The sequence below is a fragment of the Anser cygnoides genome, chromosome 7 (assembly GCF_040182565.1).
Source record: "Anser cygnoides isolate HZ-2024a breed goose chromosome 7, Taihu_goose_T2T_genome, whole genome shotgun sequence".
Lineage (NCBI taxonomy): Eukaryota > Metazoa > Chordata > Aves > Anseriformes > Anatidae > Anser > Anser cygnoides.
The window spans coordinates 19,719,002-19,737,528 of record NC_089879.1 but is presented as its reverse complement, the minus strand read 5'-3'; the positions used below and the strand labels follow the sequence as shown (position 1 = coordinate 19,737,528).

General features: G+C 41.4%; 2 protein-coding genes and 1 long non-coding RNA gene across 4 annotated transcripts; 2 read left to right on the top strand and 1 right to left on the bottom strand.

The window, feature by feature from the left end:
• The first annotated feature begins 778 nt into the window (after positions 1-778).
• Positions 779-4,979, top strand: LOC106033957 (beta-microseminoprotein). The gene is made up of 4 exons (XM_013177819.3): positions 779-963; positions 2,889-2,997; positions 3,678-3,783; positions 4,501-4,979. Exons 1-4 carry the CDS (start codon positions 955-957, stop codon positions 4,628-4,630), a joined length of 354 nt encoding a protein of 117 aa, XP_013033273.2. The 5' UTR covers positions 779-954; the 3' UTR covers positions 4,631-4,979.
• A 4,025-nt stretch (positions 4,980-9,004) lies between these two features.
• On the bottom strand, positions 9,005-13,258 carry LOC106033858 (elongin B). 2 transcript variants are annotated; one of them, XM_013177713.3, is made up of 2 exons: positions 13,141-13,258; positions 9,005-9,921 (listed from the first exon to the last, which is right to left on the bottom strand). In XM_013177713.3, exon 2 carries the CDS (start codon positions 9,833-9,835, stop codon positions 9,470-9,472), a length of 366 nt encoding a protein of 121 aa, XP_013033167.1. In that variant the 5' UTR covers positions 9,836-9,921; positions 13,141-13,258; the 3' UTR covers positions 9,005-9,469. The 2 variants fall into 2 exon arrangements, with proteins under 2 accessions (XP_013033167.1, XP_013033092.1); XM_013177638.3 differs by having other exon boundaries at positions 9,006-9,903; positions 13,141-13,244.
• Positions 13,259-14,552: 1,294 nt separating this feature from the next.
• Positions 14,553-16,953, top strand: LOC136791290 (uncharacterized). The gene is made up of 3 exons (XR_010832942.1): positions 14,553-14,642; positions 15,318-15,420; positions 16,535-16,953. It is a non-coding gene; the product is annotated as an uncharacterized lncRNA (long non-coding RNA).
• Positions 16,954-18,527: the final 1,574 nt, after the last annotated feature.

The window sequence follows — 18,527 nt, the reverse complement described above, 5'->3', positions numbered from 1 at the left end:
ACTGCAATAATGCTGGCTTTCTCAAATGGGTAACCTGAGTGAGCTCTCAACTCTGGAGTTTGAGTAGAGGTGGAGTAGTCACCCCAGCCCGGAGTTAACCTCAACTGTCAAATCCACACAATGAGGCAAAAGTTAGGCAGCCAGACTAGCTGAAGTATTGCAAATTGGGTAGCTCTGGTAATAAGAAGTCTTCCCCTTGCTACCAGAGCTACACAATTTGCAATACCTGAATGAACTAAATCAAAACTAAGCAAAAGGGATCTGTTCTTGACTCCTTTGCTATCAAATTACTGTCCTAAGCATTTGGAAAGAGTGTCTGTCCTGACACTGCCTCCCGCACACACAGAGGGCCTCAGCACTTGGGTCTTCTAAATGATGGAAAACTAAATACTGAAGAAAATAGTCATCTAGCACCCTTTTTTTAAGGGCTCACAGATGCCAGTGACTCTTCACAGAAAACCATCTTTCCACATAACCCTTCCAACCACCACTCCTTTTCCACAAGAGCCTTCCTTCACCTGATGAAGGAGAAAGATGAAAAATTGCTCAAAATTTGTCTCTTAAAATCTAGATGGCTCAAATTAAGCATGCAAATCTTGGTGTGAGCAAGAACCACAACCACACAGTCCCTAATGTTTTTTTCAGTCCGTTAAATATTCCTCTCAGGCTTGAAATTCCTTCTGAAGTACCTCCCATAGCTCCCTTCTAAATGTGGAGTGGAACAAAAGCCACACCTATTTCTTCAGTGCCTTTCAGAACCAAACCTTCCTGTGTATAATTGGCTCATTTTAATAATCTTCACTGCATGAGGTCATTTTGCAGAAACCTCATTGGAGTTATTCACGTATGTTCAGTTTGCTCAAGAACTGGTATCAGAAGTTTCCTCTCTATATAAGTTCGTGGACAAGATGAACTTCCTTCAGGCTGGCTCCTTACCAGAAACCTCATAATTCTATGAGAATGGTGAGTCCTTCCATCTTATGTTGTAAATGACAATGTTATATTGCTACAGGTTTTAAAAGAGGTTCTGCTGGGTTTTCCTGAGTACTCAGAATTCTAAGTAACTCAGAGAAAGTAGAAACTGTGTTTTAAGAACAAAAGTCAGACAGATAAGGACAGGCAGGTAAGAACCCTGGGTAAAAGATTCCAGGATTTACAAGGACGATGTCATCTAATAGGACTCCAGTTGAAGAGTTGAAGGTTTTTATTATAACATTGTTTCCAATTCCTGTAATGTTTGGACGTAATCACTTTTCTGGCAGAAAGCAACTGTTTTGCCTCAACCTAGCACTGGCCTTCATTTTCATGAAAAGTTTGGGTAACATACGAGTGTTTAGTTAAACTCAAAAAATGTTATCTTTATTTTTAGTCATTTTTCAGCTCAAATATATTTGAATTCTCCCCACAAAAAATAACTCATCTCAGTAAGTACTAGAATCTTGTTTTCTTCTTTGAAGAAATCAAAATATTTGAGTGAGTTATGCTTAAAATCTTGATCCAACACCTACTGCTTAGTATGACTGCTCCCAGCTCTATCGTGTACTTATAGGCCTAGCAGACTGATTCATCCAACTAGTACCATTCCTGCAGGGTTCTGCAAATCTGTACCAAAATACTGCTTTCTGGGGCCAGACCATAAATGACATCTACATCATCATCTTTCAGCTTATTTTTCTTTGTAATTGTTTCCTGTTTCAAGTCTATCTGATCCCTTCCATGACAGAGTTTGGTCCACAGGGAAAGCTAGATATAAGTACAGATTATGAACACAGAGGACATGTTAATACCTTGTACTTGACTTGCTTAAGGTGACCAGATGTTCATACCTATGTGTCACTGCAAATGTTATGGAAACGATCACAAGATTTGCATGACTTAAATAACTATTGTCTTTGGGGATTTCCTGTTCTCTAAAGAAATCCCTTGTTTTCAGTGCTCAGATTGGTTTATTTTCTTTAACTTGTCCCTCCACTTGTTAAACAAGCTGGTGATTTTTAACCTCATCTCTGCAAAATTAAATGCTTGTTTATCCCTCCTTCTATCTCTAAGGTAAGACTTCTTTTTCTAAGAAGTCATCAGTTCTACTCTGACAGAGAGAGAGAGAGACGTTGCTTATTTCTTGTCTATCTTTCCTCTCTTACCAACATTTTAAACTCGTCACAGATAATTCCATCCCAGCACTTATTTCTCTCATGGCCTCACTGAATGCCATTCAAACATTTCAACCTAACATTGAAGGATGAGGGACTAGCTGGGGAATTTAAGCTAAACTTTGTCAACAGATTTTTCTGAAAGTTTATAGAATATAGAATTATCTAGGTTGGAAGGGACACCTGCAGGTCATTTAGTCTAAACTCCTGCTTAAAACAGGGCCAAATCTTGAAGGTTTAACTTAACTAAAGTTCTTCAGCTTATTCCTTCAATATTAGGTTGAAACATCCACTCAGTTCTTCAGACTCCAGTGAAGAAGGTTTTTGGTGTTTTGCCTTTTTTTTTTTTTAAACTATGCAGTTAGTGGTAGAGACAGTTGATGACCAATCTGATGGAGAAAATAATGACAAGAAAAATGAATCTGGATGGGGAAGGAGTAAAGTACATTCCCTATTCAGGTTACTTTCACAGACAGTGTCTGGATCTACCAATCCTGTATCAGGCAGTGCCTGATTTTAACACCTTGGAAACACAGACTCCTTCTTCTCAAATGATGCTCTGCTTCTTCTAAATGGCTTGGTATTCCTGACTGTATGTTAAAGTGTATAAAATGCAAAAGATAATTAAATTTTGGTTCAAAACCACAATATATTTTCCTATTTCTAACAATAATATTTACCATCAGGAAGTTTTAATATATACTGAAGTATTCACAATAATTCTGCTTTCTTGTTCAGAAAACCTTCTTGGCCTGCCTTCTTGTTCTTTCTGTTAGCGTGGCAGTGTCCAATGCTGCTTGTTACTTTCAACCATTCAAGCCAGTGAATCCTGGTGATGAGATCAAAGGTGAGAAGTCAATTGTCCTCAACTTGACACACACTACCACAAGTACTGCCTGATTTGATTTATCCAGTCAGCACATTTCATCACAATTTAGAAATAATTGGAAAGAGTGGAGAGGAACCACTGTGAAATGGGGAAAATGGGGTATGGAGAGTAATGGATTTATAATATGCTATAAAAGAGAAAAGTTTGTCTAAGAAGCATGACGCAGGCCAAATTACACATGGATTTTGTCCAGGGAAGTAGCATAGGCTTAGTTTATTCACCTGTATGAAGTCATACTTTTTTTTTCTATGAGTGCTGCTACCGGAAAATAAGTGTTTAAAAGCAGTATGCAATTATTTGGACACACTATTGTGGTTTAGCCTAGCAGGCAGCTAAGCATCACACAGCTGTTCACTCCCTTCCTGGGATGGGGGAAGTAACCAGGGGAAAAAAGAAAATTGTAAAAGCTCATGGGTTGAGATAAAGAAAGTTTGATAAGTTTTGGAAGTTTGTTGTTCAGTTGAGAACAACAAGAAACAGAGCAGATGAGGACATCCTTTTCCATGCCACTACTATAGTAGTGGTCCTGCTACGTTAATGAAAAAAGCCAGCAGATTTCCTATATGCTTTGTGCAGGCAATAGCAATGTTAGTGCAACGTGTCTGACACTAACAGGTGCTTGTGTACTGCATTTTCAGGCTGCTATGACTCAGAGGGAGAGCTGCATGAATTTGGTTCCGAGTGGAAGACTGCGAACTGCCTTGAGTGCTCCTGTTTCAGGGATGGAATCAGCTGCTGCTCCACGTGAGTTCAGAGCAGCAGTGGGGTTTCATCTGCTGCCACAGCACAGCACAAAGCACTTCCCTTCACACAGGGGTCCCTGAGAAATCACCATGACTCTTCTCTCACTCCTTTCATATCACAAAGTAATGCATTAACCCAACACCATCACTAAGCATGCAAGAAGTTCCTCTAAAAAACAAAACTCATGTTTAAAAAATAATCCTTGTTTAAAAAAAAAAAAGTGAATTTTTCGTGGGGCTAAAGTTTCAGGTAAGAAACTGATTCATGAGAGAACATTTAGCTGCTTAAGAATTTTCTACTGCTGCTAATCCAGATCTTTCCCAAGCCACACATTGCTCCTCCTTTCTCTCTGAGGGACAGCCTGGGATACACTGGCTTGCCTGTAGTTTTTACTGTAGTGACACCTAACCACTCATGCAATTCTTGTTCCATATCATGGCTAAATAGAAAAGGCAATGATATTGTTGATAGTGGAGCAACAAATAAACACAAACATCCCTTGGTCATAAATCAGATCAGTAAGCTACAACTCTCTCTTCATCCTGTTTAAGCAGCAGGGTAAGTCACCTTTGATCTGGGAGCTTCACATGAGCTCCTTTTTCTGCCCCTAAACACTGCCTCAGTATAGTGTCTTCATATTAGAAGTGTGTAGATACAATCTCAAATGGAAGCTGTTTTTTTCTAGGTCTCATCACCTATTCCTTTTTCCAATGACAGCTATTCAACACCAGTTGGTTATGATGAAGAGAAATGTGTAAGCATTTTCAACAAGGAGACCTGCACTTATGAAGTAGTGGAGAAAAACGATCACTCAAAAACATGCCCGGTATACGGGATGGTGGGCTAACACAAAAGAGTTCTGGATTTGGGCCTTTTTTTTTTCCCCATTTCAAGGCTTCTTTCTCATAAATTCAAAAACACTGAAAAATGCAGCCATCAAGTGAAATCTACTCAAAAACTTCCTAAGTGATAAAATTGAGTATGTATGCACAAAAGACTTCCTCAGTTTCTCTGCCTTCCTCTTCTCCATGCAGTTAGAATTTATACCTTCCTTGACATCTGAAATTAAAGCTGACTTTAAGTATCATCAGTAGCTGCTAATTTTACTTCTCCCTTCAAACTTCAGTGTCAAGGAGTATGTTATCTTCACACAGCTGTATCTTAAAGCTAAAAATAAAATCAGATGAAGCACCAAACATTCATGTGACTTTTTTTTTTTTGAGGAAGAAAACCTAAGCAATGAAAAGCAGCTTAGAGGTCTTTCTGAACACTTTTCTAGGACAATGTCTCATATGACGATCATTTATCCTACTTGGCTCCCTGAAGCCTGCCCAACCTATGGACTTCAAGATCCGACACCTACCCAGTATTGTATGTCTACAACACTGCAAACCCAGTCCTCAGCCAAGGGTCTGATTAATCTTTAAAAGATTCAACTTGAGCCCCATCCACAGGAGGAACCAGTCTTCTTACCAGGTTTGTCCTTGCAGTATGAAGTGGCCTTTACCTCAAACTTCAGCTCACTAATTGCTTTAATTGTGCAAGTGCAGGCTACTGGTTTCCTGCCTGCCTGCCTGACTCCGGCACCCAGATTTTGTTTTCCAACAGTCTGGGCTCCAACTCACTCTGCTAGATGGCTAGCCCCAGCCCCTTCAGCACCTGCCAAGGATACTGAAGTTGGGCCAGAACCATTTTGGAACCGCACCCGCAGTCTTACACGTGCAATCACAATTCAGCTACCACAAACCCCATGCTTCTGTTTCTCAGGGAAACTTTGGCCAATAGTGTGACTGCAAGGAGTGATACCAGCTCCCCTTTTCTGTTTCTGCTTCCCACTCTCTCAGCTGCTTGAAAAGCTCAGAACTTCCCATCCACAAAATAATCTATCAGCATTCAGTGGCAATGCTTGGAAGACACTAGCCCCAATAGCATGAGAGTCATGAGCCAGTTTACCTCCCTTTGTTCACCTGTGCTAAGAGAAAGCATATCTGAAGGCATCTTCTAATGACACGGTGTCCAGTACAGACCCCAACACTTTAGGTTTGAGTCTGGAGGACCCAGAAAAGGATACTAAAAGAACTACTGCACCATGGATATTGTAGGGTTGCTCTTTGTAGTTTCATCCAGAGGAGATGACACAGGAAAGGTAGCAGCATGGACATCTTTCTGTCTGCAAGAGACTTCCAGATTCAGTTGTAAGGCATGTCCATAGAGAACATCAAGTTTCGAGTAAGCTGTGACCAAAGATTTAATTTCCTTTTTAATGCTAATGACTTATGTACCCAAACTCCAGAAAAGCCAGCCTTACCAATACTCCTACTGGATTCAAACCAATTTAACCATATTTTAAATGCACTCAAGCACTTTTCTCTAGCATCTGGCAATTTTTGTTTTATGTGGATCTACCCTGTATACTATGCAAAAATAACAAAGAGTCATGTCTAAACCAAAGTATCTCCAGGGGGCTGTCTGTTCTCCTCTTGTCTGCTCAAAGCTTCAGCATGGGAAAGGATAATGTTACCTATCACATCTAGTTTCAGAACACCAGAAGCACAGCAGAAACTTGGCTGCCTTCTGTAGCAAGGAACCTAGCTGTGGTAGGATGACAAAACCTTCCAAACAGAGAGCAGACAGCATAAAACCTCTGCTCCTCCCACTTCTGCCAAGTAATGTTTTTGTCTTGTAATTTCTCTACTTCAATGCACACAACTACAGTCCCCTACAAAGAATACATTCCCAGTCCCAGCCTTCAAGCTTTAGGTGATAACACCACTAGCTCCACGTAGAGTAAAGGAAACATTTGCATAAGAGTTTCCCATTATCCTGACATATAAAAAGTTTAAAAGAGACTCTGCAGAACCTTGAGAGTCCAAGCACGGTCCCAGGCAGAGTGAAGAGACTACATGCTCTCTTCTACACCCATTACTATCTTCCTACCTGGAAGAATAGAACACTTCCACTAGCCTCACTAGAAAAAGAAATGAAATTTCAGGTGGCTGATCCTGATCCCTCTAATCCCAGTAATTCTTTCTGAGGTAAGACTTTTAAATACCAATAAGATGTTCTTGCCCTAAAACTGAAACATTACGCTTACCCTACCAAATATGTTTGAACATAACAACAGAACACACATGCCATAATCTGATGGAAATTTTCCAATTAAGGAGTGTTAATCAGTTAAATCCTATTTGTTTTTACACCTATCTGTGTATCGTTCCCATTAATATTTTTACAAGCCTTAAAAAATCCAATTTAAACAGTCATAAATAAGGCATGTACATATCTTATTTACATTACAAGCTAGAAATTTCCTGCTCATATTCTGCTTTGTGCTGCTTTAAGATATTGTTAAGCATGTTCACTTTGGTTTTAATTAATGCTTCTGTTGGTATGCAGGAAAGTTTGCCTTGGCACCTTCTGAAAGCCTGAAAGTTTGTTCAAATCTATTGTTGTGTTCATGTTTCACTAAGCCAAGCTGTGGTTTATTTTAGGGCAAACTAATGGGCTTTATAATAGTAATTCATATGAAACTCCAGAACCCAAGTCATATGACCAATCAAAAACACTCAGTAAGACTGAGTTACTTTAACATTTATCCCCCACATCCAAATTCTTCAACATTTCATTTCTTACAGCATGCAGTTCTCAGCCACTAACATGTTTTTTTTTTACACATCATGATTGCAGCGCTCTTGCATAATCATTACTTCTGGTAGATCTCCGTTATAGAGCACTGATGAACTGCAGTCCTTTACCACCATGAAATCAGCCTCCAAGAACAGCCTCCTATTTTTCCCTCTCTGTAAGTCCAGAGAGGTCTCCCATTTCTATCCTAGCCCGCCAAAGACAAGAAATCTACCAAAGCAAGCAGTTTTGTTTTACTGATAAATATAATGGCTGAGAAATCCTTTAGATATCTCAATTCAGATGGGATTATTTGACCTCTTAAAGGCTTCTTTTTTTCCCCTTCCATCTCAGTTGTTTCTTCCCCTTTCTAGTATTCAGCTGTGTAAGGCAGGCTATTGAACAAGTTAATTCAAAACAGTATTAGTATTATTCCCTAATATTAACAGCAAATGATAAAAATAAGTTAACTAAGAGATCAGTTCTGAAAGATTGTGTTCTGAAAGGAACATTTGTGAGCATAACACCTAGAAATCCATTATCTAGTTTGGCTACATTGCTTGCATCAGGCCTATGTTTTTAGAATATAGTCTCTTTTTATCAGTCAATATTTCTCATTAACATCTTCCCTCACTCCCTTCTGAGTATCAGTTGGAAGTGGGGGACTCTTCCAACCCTCTTCAGTAGAAAGGGGTTAAATACTTAGAACAACCAAAATTGTATCAGAAATCAAGAGCGTCAAGCCAGTGCCACTTTGCTTGGTGCTGCTCACTGGGAGCCAAGGACTTCAGAGGGTACCTAACTTTTCCAGCAAGTGTTGTGGGAAGTATCAACAACTTCACAGAGTAGATTGCGCTAGCTACAGCCCAGCTACATTAGTACAGCTGTTTATGTACAAAGGTGACAGGTCTGGAACTTCATTTTTGTTCTCTGCTAAAAAAACATTAAGTCACTAGATGGCATCCTAGTTCTGCAGCAGTGCTCCTGTATTGGAAGGAAAGGCTGGACAAACCAGATGTACAGATAGCATGAAAACCTAGATCCTGGTGCTGCTGGCAGGCTGGAGCTTTTTCATTTGTTCTAGTGAGGTTCAAGAATGCAAGCATCTTTTTAGAAGTATTCTTAATCTATTAATAAGGGGAAAAAACTCCAAGAAGCTGTCATGGACAGGACTGAGTAGCTTTAAGTTTTTGGACTCTGATAGACTGGCCTACTTAAATTATCCTTGGTAGAGGAGAAAGAAAGCTCAATAATAACACTACAAAGTTCTATTCAGGGAATAGATATATTAGCATCTCTAATTGTTACCAGAGGAAAAAAAAGACTAAAGAGTTTGATAGGACTGATCCCACGCTTTAAAGCATGTGGTGACAGACTTCCTTCTTGCAGACCTCTTATCAAGAACTGCAGTTTTAGTATATTTGTTTCTGACTGTACTGTCCTTTTTTAAGCTCTGTTGGAAAAAAAACAACACCTTTATGCAGCCCTTGCCAGTGACCAAGCTCAAGGTCAGATTTAGAAGTTTCTTGCGCATTGTATTAGTGCAATGTCCCTCAACTTGAAAGGACACAAGCTCCATTTTCTAAGCTTACCTCTGCTCAGGTCTTAGTCTTGCTTGCAGCAAAATTGTTAGAAGTTTATTCTGCAGCCCTTTCTCCCAAGATTTCCAGCTAAACTCCTCAGAAGCACTATTCTGGGGAGCCAAAATGAAGACTGATAGATCTGCTTGTCTACCAAGTTAGTCTGGGCAGCACTTCTTTCCCCAGAGCCAGAACCTCAGGACTGGTAAGGCCATGGGGATTGGCTGGAAGGAACGCAAGTGGCAGAACATACCACTTACAATTCAGGAGGCACACATGCCATCAGCTGCTGCCATCTGAGAAAAGCCTCTCAGGAAACAGTTCTGTGGGTTGCCTGGGCACTACAGCACATTGACATCATGTAGTTGAATTGCAATGCTTTATTATTCAGGTAGACAACTTTGGAAGGATGTGGATAGGAGCAAAATACATAGACAACGCCAGCTTCCTGTCTGGAAGAGGCAGAACAGAAGATTATGGTTTTAGCGCAAGGCTTGCTCACTGGAGCTGCTACCAGAGTCCTGTGACTTCACGACATCAGGTAGCTCTGGGGTGCTTGAGAAGGGGTCAATGCGCAGTGGCTCAAAGGAGCCACTACCAGGTCTGAATAAAGCTAAGCCCACTGTGGCAGGAATATGAGGACGGCAGTTTTGGCTGCTTAAGCCACAGTCTAGCAAAGTTCTGTCGTCATCATCCAGCAGCTGGTCATCTTTGTAGAGCCTCTGCTCCTCCGGTGGCCTCTTCAGTATTCCCTCCACCACCTTTTTCAACTCATGCACAGTTGTCGTCTCTTTGGCCTCAGTGAAGATTGTCATCTTGTGACGTCGAATCATCAGGTAGACATCCATCACTGCCCAGGGGCTTCTTGCAGTCCTCTGTCACTGGGAAGCAGGTCTCAGTCCTCTTAGCAGGAAACCTGTGTTTTCAGGAATAACTGAAGTCAAGACAGAACTGTCGTTAGGTGATTAGACCCACTGGGGAAGGGTGGGTGGGGTGGGGGGTGAGGGGAATAGTTTACAGGAAGCTGCTCTGCTAGACAGACTGAGATTCTCACGGTCAGAACTATGGAGTACAAGTACAGCAAGCTCAATGACTTCTGAATTTCTACCTAGGTATCATCTAGTAGAGAGCTAGTACACTTAATGAGAATTTGTATTGCTTCAGCTTCTTTCCTGAAAAGATTTAATTCCTAAATCATTTGGGGCCACCCACATCTACCCAAGGTCCTAGACACATGCAACACACAGAAGATGGAACATGTGAGGATGCAAGCACACAAAGCAGTTGGGCTTTGTCTGTTCCTAGTCAGCCAAGAGACTGAAGCATCCCTGGTTCTTCCATACGCTTGGTAAGTGTAGGAAAGCTGACAAATACTGAAATAAGTACTGAAATGTTGGAAGTTGTCAACATAAGGGATAGTGTTACAGTATTACAGCTTCCTGCTCCAGCATCAGGAAGTCAGTTATCAGGTCTCATTGCCTAGCATCAGCGAGAAGAGGGGAGACTCAGTTTAGAAGTAACTTTTCTCCCTCAGCATTAAGATTAGAGATCCATGCCTGAGTCAGGAGCAGTCTGGGAAGGGAAATTACGTCTGGTAATATTAGAGAAAGATTAGAGAAAGAAGGAGTTCCTCAAAGTCCAGCCATTTTAGTACTTTATGGCAGTGCCAGTGCACAGTCCCTTGTCACATGTGGAACAAGTCACACCCAAGAGGCTTAAAGACTCTCTTCTGTCAAGGACATCTGCCCAGAGCTGCCATTACTGGTTCCCGCAGAGTTCAGGACCAGTTGCATCTAATCCCATTGACACCAGGCCCTACTTCCAGCTCCCTGGCAAAGCAGCCACATTTCAAGGGTATGGGCTGCTCTTGTCTTTGGGATGATTTATACGATCTGAAGGGAAACCAGAGTACTGCTCTCCCCCACTGGAGCCCCCTGGAAGGGGTGTGAGACACTCCTCTGTATGAAGGCAAGCAGTGGTCAGATACCTACAGGCTACAACGCTGAATAGGCAGGCAGAGCTCTTGTTCACTAGGTCAGAGAGAGGTGGGTGGGTGGGAAATTTAAGCTTGTTTTTCTCTTCCTTTTGCACTTTGATATCACTGGCACAAACAAGCTTTCCATGACAAACCAAGGCTAGAGTTAATCCCTTGTATGGTCATACAGGCTAGATTATACCAAAGATAGTAACAGATGCAATAAAAGCAACTCCATTCCTGCAGTAGTTTCTTCCTATCCAACAGGGAAACGGATGTTTATTCCAGTCAGCATCCAACCCTAAGCAGTGGCCCATAGGCACTGTCATCTAAGCATTACCAATAGCCATAATGCCACATAACACCAACTTGCAGACATGCACATGTGCCTGTTCCAGCTGGAGTTTCCTGGGCTTTGCAGTGCGTTCTCCAGGAGAGTGGGAGAAAAGAGCCACAAGTACAGCAAAACCAACAAAATAAGAGGGAGCTGCTCTGGACTCAGACTCAAGGTTTATGTGTGGGCCAATTCCTGCTGAAGGCAAGCAGAACCTTGGGATCTACACACATTTGTAGACTGAGGCCTAAATTTTCCCCTTCCCAAGCCCAGAACTGAAAGAAGGAAAAAAACCAAGTTTACCTCTCTTCAACAAAGTGGAGTTATTACATTATATTTATGTTATCTTGCTGATCAGTTTAAAGAGTCAGGCCTGTTGCAAGAACAGCAATTAGAAAGCTCAATTATTGCTTCAAAGAGCATTTGGACACACAGGCATGCTGGACAAAATGGAGTATGCTCATAGGCTAAACAACCAGAAGTAACTCATTAAAAAAAAAAAACAACACAGTGCTCCACACATACACAGAAACCTCTTCTATCTGCCCCAGACTAATAGAGTTACGAACTAACAGGGAGAGAAAGGTAGAGGGGAGAGAAAGGTAGAGCTAGAGAAATGTTCATTTTAAATTTCCTTTAGGGACAGAATTTGGGCAGCATACACATGCATAACCTGAAAGCATCAGGAAGTCAATCCTGAATCCTTGCTGCAGAGGGAAGATGGCACCACCTGCCACAAGGGATGGCCACACCAGTGCTACTGCACTCAGATAAACAGCAGAGTACATTCTCATAGACAAGGGCCACATCACAGAGGAGGAGCAGTCCTCAGCCAGGCAAGCTAAACTAAACCATCCCTTAACAGAGGGACCCACAGAGGACACAGTACTACAGCCCTGAGAGGCACTGTTCATTCATATCTACACAATGGAGAACCCTTTCTGCTCCTTCATTACCTACTTGACCTGGAAAACCTTATTTGCCTCAAGAGAAGATTTCTGAGCAGGTCAGCACAAACATTGACAGAGAAACAGGTTCAGCCTCTACTCTGTTACAAATCCCATAAACAACTCTCTCAAAGTTACAGACTTTCAAAAGCATTTGGTTTCTTCATTGTCAAGTCTACAATCCAAGTGGCCTTAAGCTGCCCTCCCCCCCGCCTTTTTTTTTTTTTTAAGGAAAAAAAGCACAGAGCCTACTTTAAATATACACATCAGGTTAAGGAAGTAGTGCTGCCAGGCTCTTCTGGCAGCAATAGCTTTGATCACACTGCACTTGCCTACCAGAGAAACAACAGGAGTAATAAAACAGTCATTAACATCATTACTTCTTTTCAAGAAATAAAAAAGTGAACTTATTATTTTAAGGGAATCATTTAGAATACACCATGCCCTTTGAGTCAGAAGTTACTTATCACATGTCCTTGCAACTATACTATTATTACAGATACTATACACCTTAACAATAACCCATCAAGAAACAGTACAAGATTAAGAGTTACATCAGGGACAGGCCAGAAGTTTGAATATGATCCCATGTTTAAGGGTTTAATAGCATAAGAGAAACTGCAGTTTCACTTGATTTCCTCTAAGTGCCAAGGTCATTTTGAACAAATCATTCTTTTCAGACTGAAGTTCATTCCTTAAGGATTACAAGGGAAGTTTTTCCTTAAGGCACTTCATCAGACACCACAACTGTTTCCTAAAGCAGAACCACAGAGTGTAAACTACCACAATCACAAGGTTAACACAAAAAATATCAACTGCACTACAAGATCAGAAGCAAACTACTATAACAGCTCTAAAGTTTCTTGCTAAGTACACAAAAACAAGCAAACAACTTACGTAAATCAAATCCTCTATCACAGCAAGCAGCAGCCGCTTTCCTTACAATAATTTGTTTCCTCTGGACCACTCCAGAGAGGGCAGGTGCTCTGCCACTGTGCCTTTTATCCCCAAGCCCCTTCCAGGGCAGCTTTGCTTCCTTCATTTGTCAATCAGTGGAAGCTGATGAGTAACCAAGGTGTCTAATCAAGGAAAGGCTTGCTGAAAGACCCGTGCTAATAGAATTATTGCAATTCATTATGCTGGGAATCCTCTGATAACTTTTAAAACTTGTTATGCCTGTGCTTCGGCTCAGCAAAGCAGTGGATTCCTACAGTCTCTGACACAGCTGAAGACAGTCTGGGATCTGTGCACGTTTTCCTGGCTGATTTTGATATGCAGCCTCATATACTGTGTATTGCAACAGTCTAATTGTGAAAGCCCTGGACACCTGTGGTAAAATGTCCTCATGATCTCCAGAAATAACCCTGTAAGATCCTAGCTGTTTCAGAGGCAGGGAATGCGTAAGGTAAAAGAAAACTGGAACTTTTGCTTCCTTTGCCTTCCCCAGTCCTTAGCATCACTATTGTTGTTGTCAGGAATCCATGAGTAACCAGCGTCCTGATGGTTACATTCAGTTCCGGACCAAGGCAACGCACACACAGCTCATCTCACTTTTGCTGACAAAAAGGTGCTATCTGTTCACGGTGATCTGTCTCTGCCTCCTCGGCCTGGCTTTGCATCAGGAACTGAGAGATACAACACTCTACAGCTAGGCCCTGCGGCTCACTAAGTATGGACAAAATAATGTGTCACATATGAAATAACTGAAATTATAATAAATCAGTCTGAGAACAGCAGCCACGTCTCCACACCACTGCACTGTATGAATGACCTGTTCTGTACCCGGGGTGATCTCCTTGCAGCAGGTCAGGCGAACAATAGCGTGCGGCTGCCTTGCTTTACATGTGCCCTTTCCCCACTGTTTCTTGATAGCCTGCCAGCTCTGAAGGCATAGCTTTTGGGGGGTCAAATTCTTCCCCTGACATCAGTGTGGATGTGGAGTAATTAGTGTATCTGCTGTAGTTTCTTAAGATTTACGCTGGCACAGTGGAGATCAAGATGCCGACGTACATCGGTGCAGGCTTTTTGAGGTGACACCTTCTGATCGATGGTAAGAACAGGTTAGAGTGTCCACTGGTGCCCCGGGTGCTCACATTTACATCACCTCCCTTTGCACTGACCATTGTTTCCTCACTGTATATAAATAGACAGCTGCCCCTTATTTGAGGATTTGAGCAGTCCACGCAAGTATGGTAAGTCAGCAGCTTATATTCTCTCTATATATATGTTTGTGTGTGCGTGTGTGTATGTACAGTGGAATTATTTTTCAAAACTACCTAGTTTTAAAGAAAGCTTCCCATTTCTTTTGTAGAAATTCTTGCTGGTCTTCTGCTTGATCCTTCTCTTCTCAGGGACTCTGTGTGATGCTCGCTGTTACTTTAGACCATCCAGCAAATACGGTAATGGCAAAAATACCTGACAACCCTGAAGCAGAGATTGAAAGCCTAATTATGTTAGAAATGTTGGAATAGTATAACACATTCTGTGTTGAAGAATGATCTGAACAGCTACACACTCATGTACCAACCCATCTGGACGCATCTCTGGACAGAGAGACACTATCTGATGGACAGCTGAAATTCTTGCCGGCATGGCAAAAAATATGTACTTTCAAGCAGCATTGACTAACTTGAGTGGTACCTGGCACTAAAATCAAAGCAAAAACTATATAACTGGTGTTTAAATTCAGTTTAGCAGAACAAGTTGAAACCTAATAAAAGTTGTGGAGGGAGGGAGGAAGGAGAAATTACAGTCTAGACTTGTATGTTGAGCATGAGAAAGGGCAGAGAGATCCTACCATAGCCATCAGCTAAAGCGTTTCACTAGCAGAATAGTGCTCCTCTAGTATGTGATTGCTACCACTTTATCATGATGTCATACACTCCACTCACACACTACAGAAGCAAAGACATGGTATCCTTTCTGTAGAGCACTGTGTCACGTTCTTCCCTGATGTGACTCTATGGAAATCAGTGATTTGATTGCCAGTCCACAAACATGAGACTGTGGTTTATGTCTATTAATACATGTTCATACTGAATTACTGACTATTATTTTCTGCTGTGTGCATGTAGGGTGCCTTTCAAACAGAAACCTTTATGTTTTTGGTGCGGTGTGGAAGACTGAAGATTGTTACCAATGCAGGTGTAAGATGAATGCAATGATTTGCTGCAGCTTGTAAGTTACCCTAAATTATTTTTTGGGTTTACTTATTCAGGAATTGGTTGAAATTTTCAGACTTAAAGAGCCTCAGTGACAGCATGCACTGGAATTTCATACTCACTTCAGCAAAATTCCTCTTCCTGTTTCTCAGTTAGCTCTAAATATGACCAAGCAGAATTATTTGCCAATCACACAGACTTTTTTGGGATATCACCTGGTCCTTCTTGTGATTCTGACACTGAGGTCATGGGTGTATGACAACTGGATGTATGATTCCCTCTATCCTCATTTTTCTTTCTCCTCGTGTTCAGCAGTTTGTTTATAGATACCTAAATGCCCCATAACACAAATACATATGGACTCCTGAAACTGTGCTCCAGACCAGTGCCTGCCTGCAAGCATTTAATCAGGCCAGTGCTGCTCCACACCCTTCCCCGTGCTGCTACGAGCTCATCTTTCCTGCTTAGCACAACAGGACACACATGCTCTGCTCTGATCAATTGGTTTCTAAATCTTCTTGTGTGTTCCCATCTCATGGATAGCAGGTGGCACATCAAGGTCAGATGTCTTCCTGAGTATAATAGGGTGGACCGATTATGTCCCCAGAAGGCTAAAAAACTTTTTGGGGTGAAGGATAAAGAGTCCCATACAGGGTCTATGAGGAAAGATACAACTTGAGGAACCTGTGGTGGGGAATATTTCTGGCTTTTCTCAGCCGTAAGACAAGAGGAGGTACCTCATCTGGGAGGTATTCATGCTAGGGTGATTCAGCACTCTTTAAATGGTTTGTTCTTAACAATAACAACAAAAAAGCCTTAGCTTGAATGGGAAAGACAGAATTAATCCCCACTTGGTCTCTATGCAAGAATTTATACCAATCCCTAACAGAATGACCAGTGAGAAATGTATTTGAACTTGAAGACACAAGTAAATCATTTCATCTGTGACCAGACATGATCAGGGCTCTGTATTTCTCTTACTATAATCCCTAGCGCTTAGACTAATGTAGTCTACAAGCCAAACCAAGCCATAATGTATCTTCCCCAGATCGGCTGTGGCTCAGTAAGCACCCATATCTCAGTCCATACCTTAACTTCTGATTTTTGTCTTTGCCTTTTTCAAATGACAGAGTTGTAATCCCCAAGAACTATGACAGGGCAAACTGCGTTGGTCTGTTCCACAAGAAAAGCTGTTCAATCAAAGTAGTGAAGAAGACAAACCCTGACATAAGCTGCAAAGTCTACAATGGAGTTGGTTAAGTCCATGTGATGTGTTTCTCCTCTTCTGCGTGTCCCTGGAAGTTGAATATATTCTGGATCTCTCATTTAGAGGAAATCAGCATAGCAACATGGTTTCAGGAGGAATGGGTTCACCTCATGCCTTTTACAACTCTAATTACGGCATGTCTGTCTCATTTCTGACACTAGGGGGTTTGTCTTATTATATACACATTTGTAACAAAGCTTTACCATACATAATTTTGTGACTTTATTCCTGCTGGGATCCAGAGTTAAATAAATTTCCACATATACCATACTACTTCTTTTCCTTCCACGTAGTTACTGAGTGGTCTTGTTGAAAACAGAAGAATTCATGGTGTCTATAAAAACATGGTTGCAAACCTAATTATTGATTTAGAAATCATCTAGCAATTAGAGTAACAGATATTACACAAAGCTGCCAGACAAATGGATTCATTATGCTATTACACCCATTGACATTTCTCCCAAGGACTTGTACACTAGAACAGGATAAAACAAAGCAGAAAACAGCCCTTTGAAAGCCTCCCCCAACCTGGTGCCTTCTGTAGGTCAATCCATTAGTGCAGATGTACAAGGGAACATATTTTTCAGGAGATAACTGCTGTATTACAAAAATGGCAAGCTCATTCCTGGGAGTCCGACCTATTGCAAAGAAATGCCATATAAATAGCTCTGTAGCCTTCCATACTGGTGTTGAATTTCCTGCAATAATCGTGTTTGGACCAAAGTCCAGTGACAAACAACCCTGTGAAAGCTGTTTGTATAGAAAACCCAGACTATAAAATATGTTTAGAGAGTAGACTTTAGGCGCTACACTGTGCCTGGTACAAAGTCCATGAGAGAGGTTTATATAAAAATATCCTATAAAACATATTTATACAATATAAAAAGCAATTATAACAAGAGCACTGTACAACTTTAAAGGCCCAGATAAATAATCTGAGTGAGTTTATTTAACGGTGACATCATGGTGTTCTCTTCATGCCCTTTCTTCTATCTTGCTGAAGTGTATTACAAAGAAATATTTCAGCTGATGGAAACCAACATATTTTTCATAACCATTGTGGTCTATTTTTAAGTGCAGTGTACATACTAAGGAAAACAGCTTACCAATTTTTAGAAGAAAATCCATCCAGTGCTCCGTCTACTACCAGAAAGTCATTAAGGTGATTTGAGAAAGTAAGTAAAATGAGAAATACAATTGTACAATTGTAGCTCCCTAAATCTGTGGCCCTCGGGATTAGCAGCTCCTTCAGACAGTATCTCCCAGTGCCTTTTTGGGAGTAAAGGAGTGCCTAGCCTAGCCCCAGGGAGTGCCGTAGCCTAGCCCCAGATTTGTTGCCCATTGTCTCTTCTGTGCTAACAGTCTGTGGGAAATCAGGTTCACTAGCTCCCACTGTTGAAGGAGGGGTACGAACAAAGTGAAGAAGGATGAAAATGATTAAAATATCAGTTCTTCCTGAGAGAGAGGGAGATTCTGACAAAACCAAGCAACCAAAACCAAACTTCTTCAAACTTCCTACAAGGATGCAATGTAGACCTGTTAAGCTTAGCATATTGATGGACTATGGTGCATTTTTTTCCATAATACTTTTGTCATCAAGTAGCCCATCCTATTCTTTGTGGACACTGTTTGCTCCCTGTTTAACAGTGCCAGAGAGAGCACAACTCCAGATGATGGACCACAATTAGATTTCCTAAACGTGCTGTAGGAGAACTGGCCTCTGAAATTCCAGGCTCAGAAGAGAGAAAGGCAGAGCCTCAGGGCTCCATCCATGAAGGCTGATATGGCTGGAAGCCTGACACAAGAATGTTGCAGGAGACCCTTGAAACATCCAAGGTGCAGTCATAGTCCCAGTG

Coding starts and splice junctions, on each gene's coding strand:
- LOC106033957 (XM_013177819.3), top strand. Junction 2,998..3,677: donor TCCTGGTGATGAGATCAAAG/GTGAGAAGTCAA, acceptor CTGCATTTTCAG/GCTGCTATGACTCAGAGGGA. Junction 3,784..4,500: donor GGAATCAGCTGCTGCTCCAC/GTGAGTTCAGAG, acceptor TTCCAATGACAG/CTATTCAACACCAGTTGGTT.
- LOC106033858 (XM_013177713.3), bottom strand. CDS start 9,835: ATGGATGTCTACCTGATGATTCGACGTCACAAGATGACAATCTTCACT.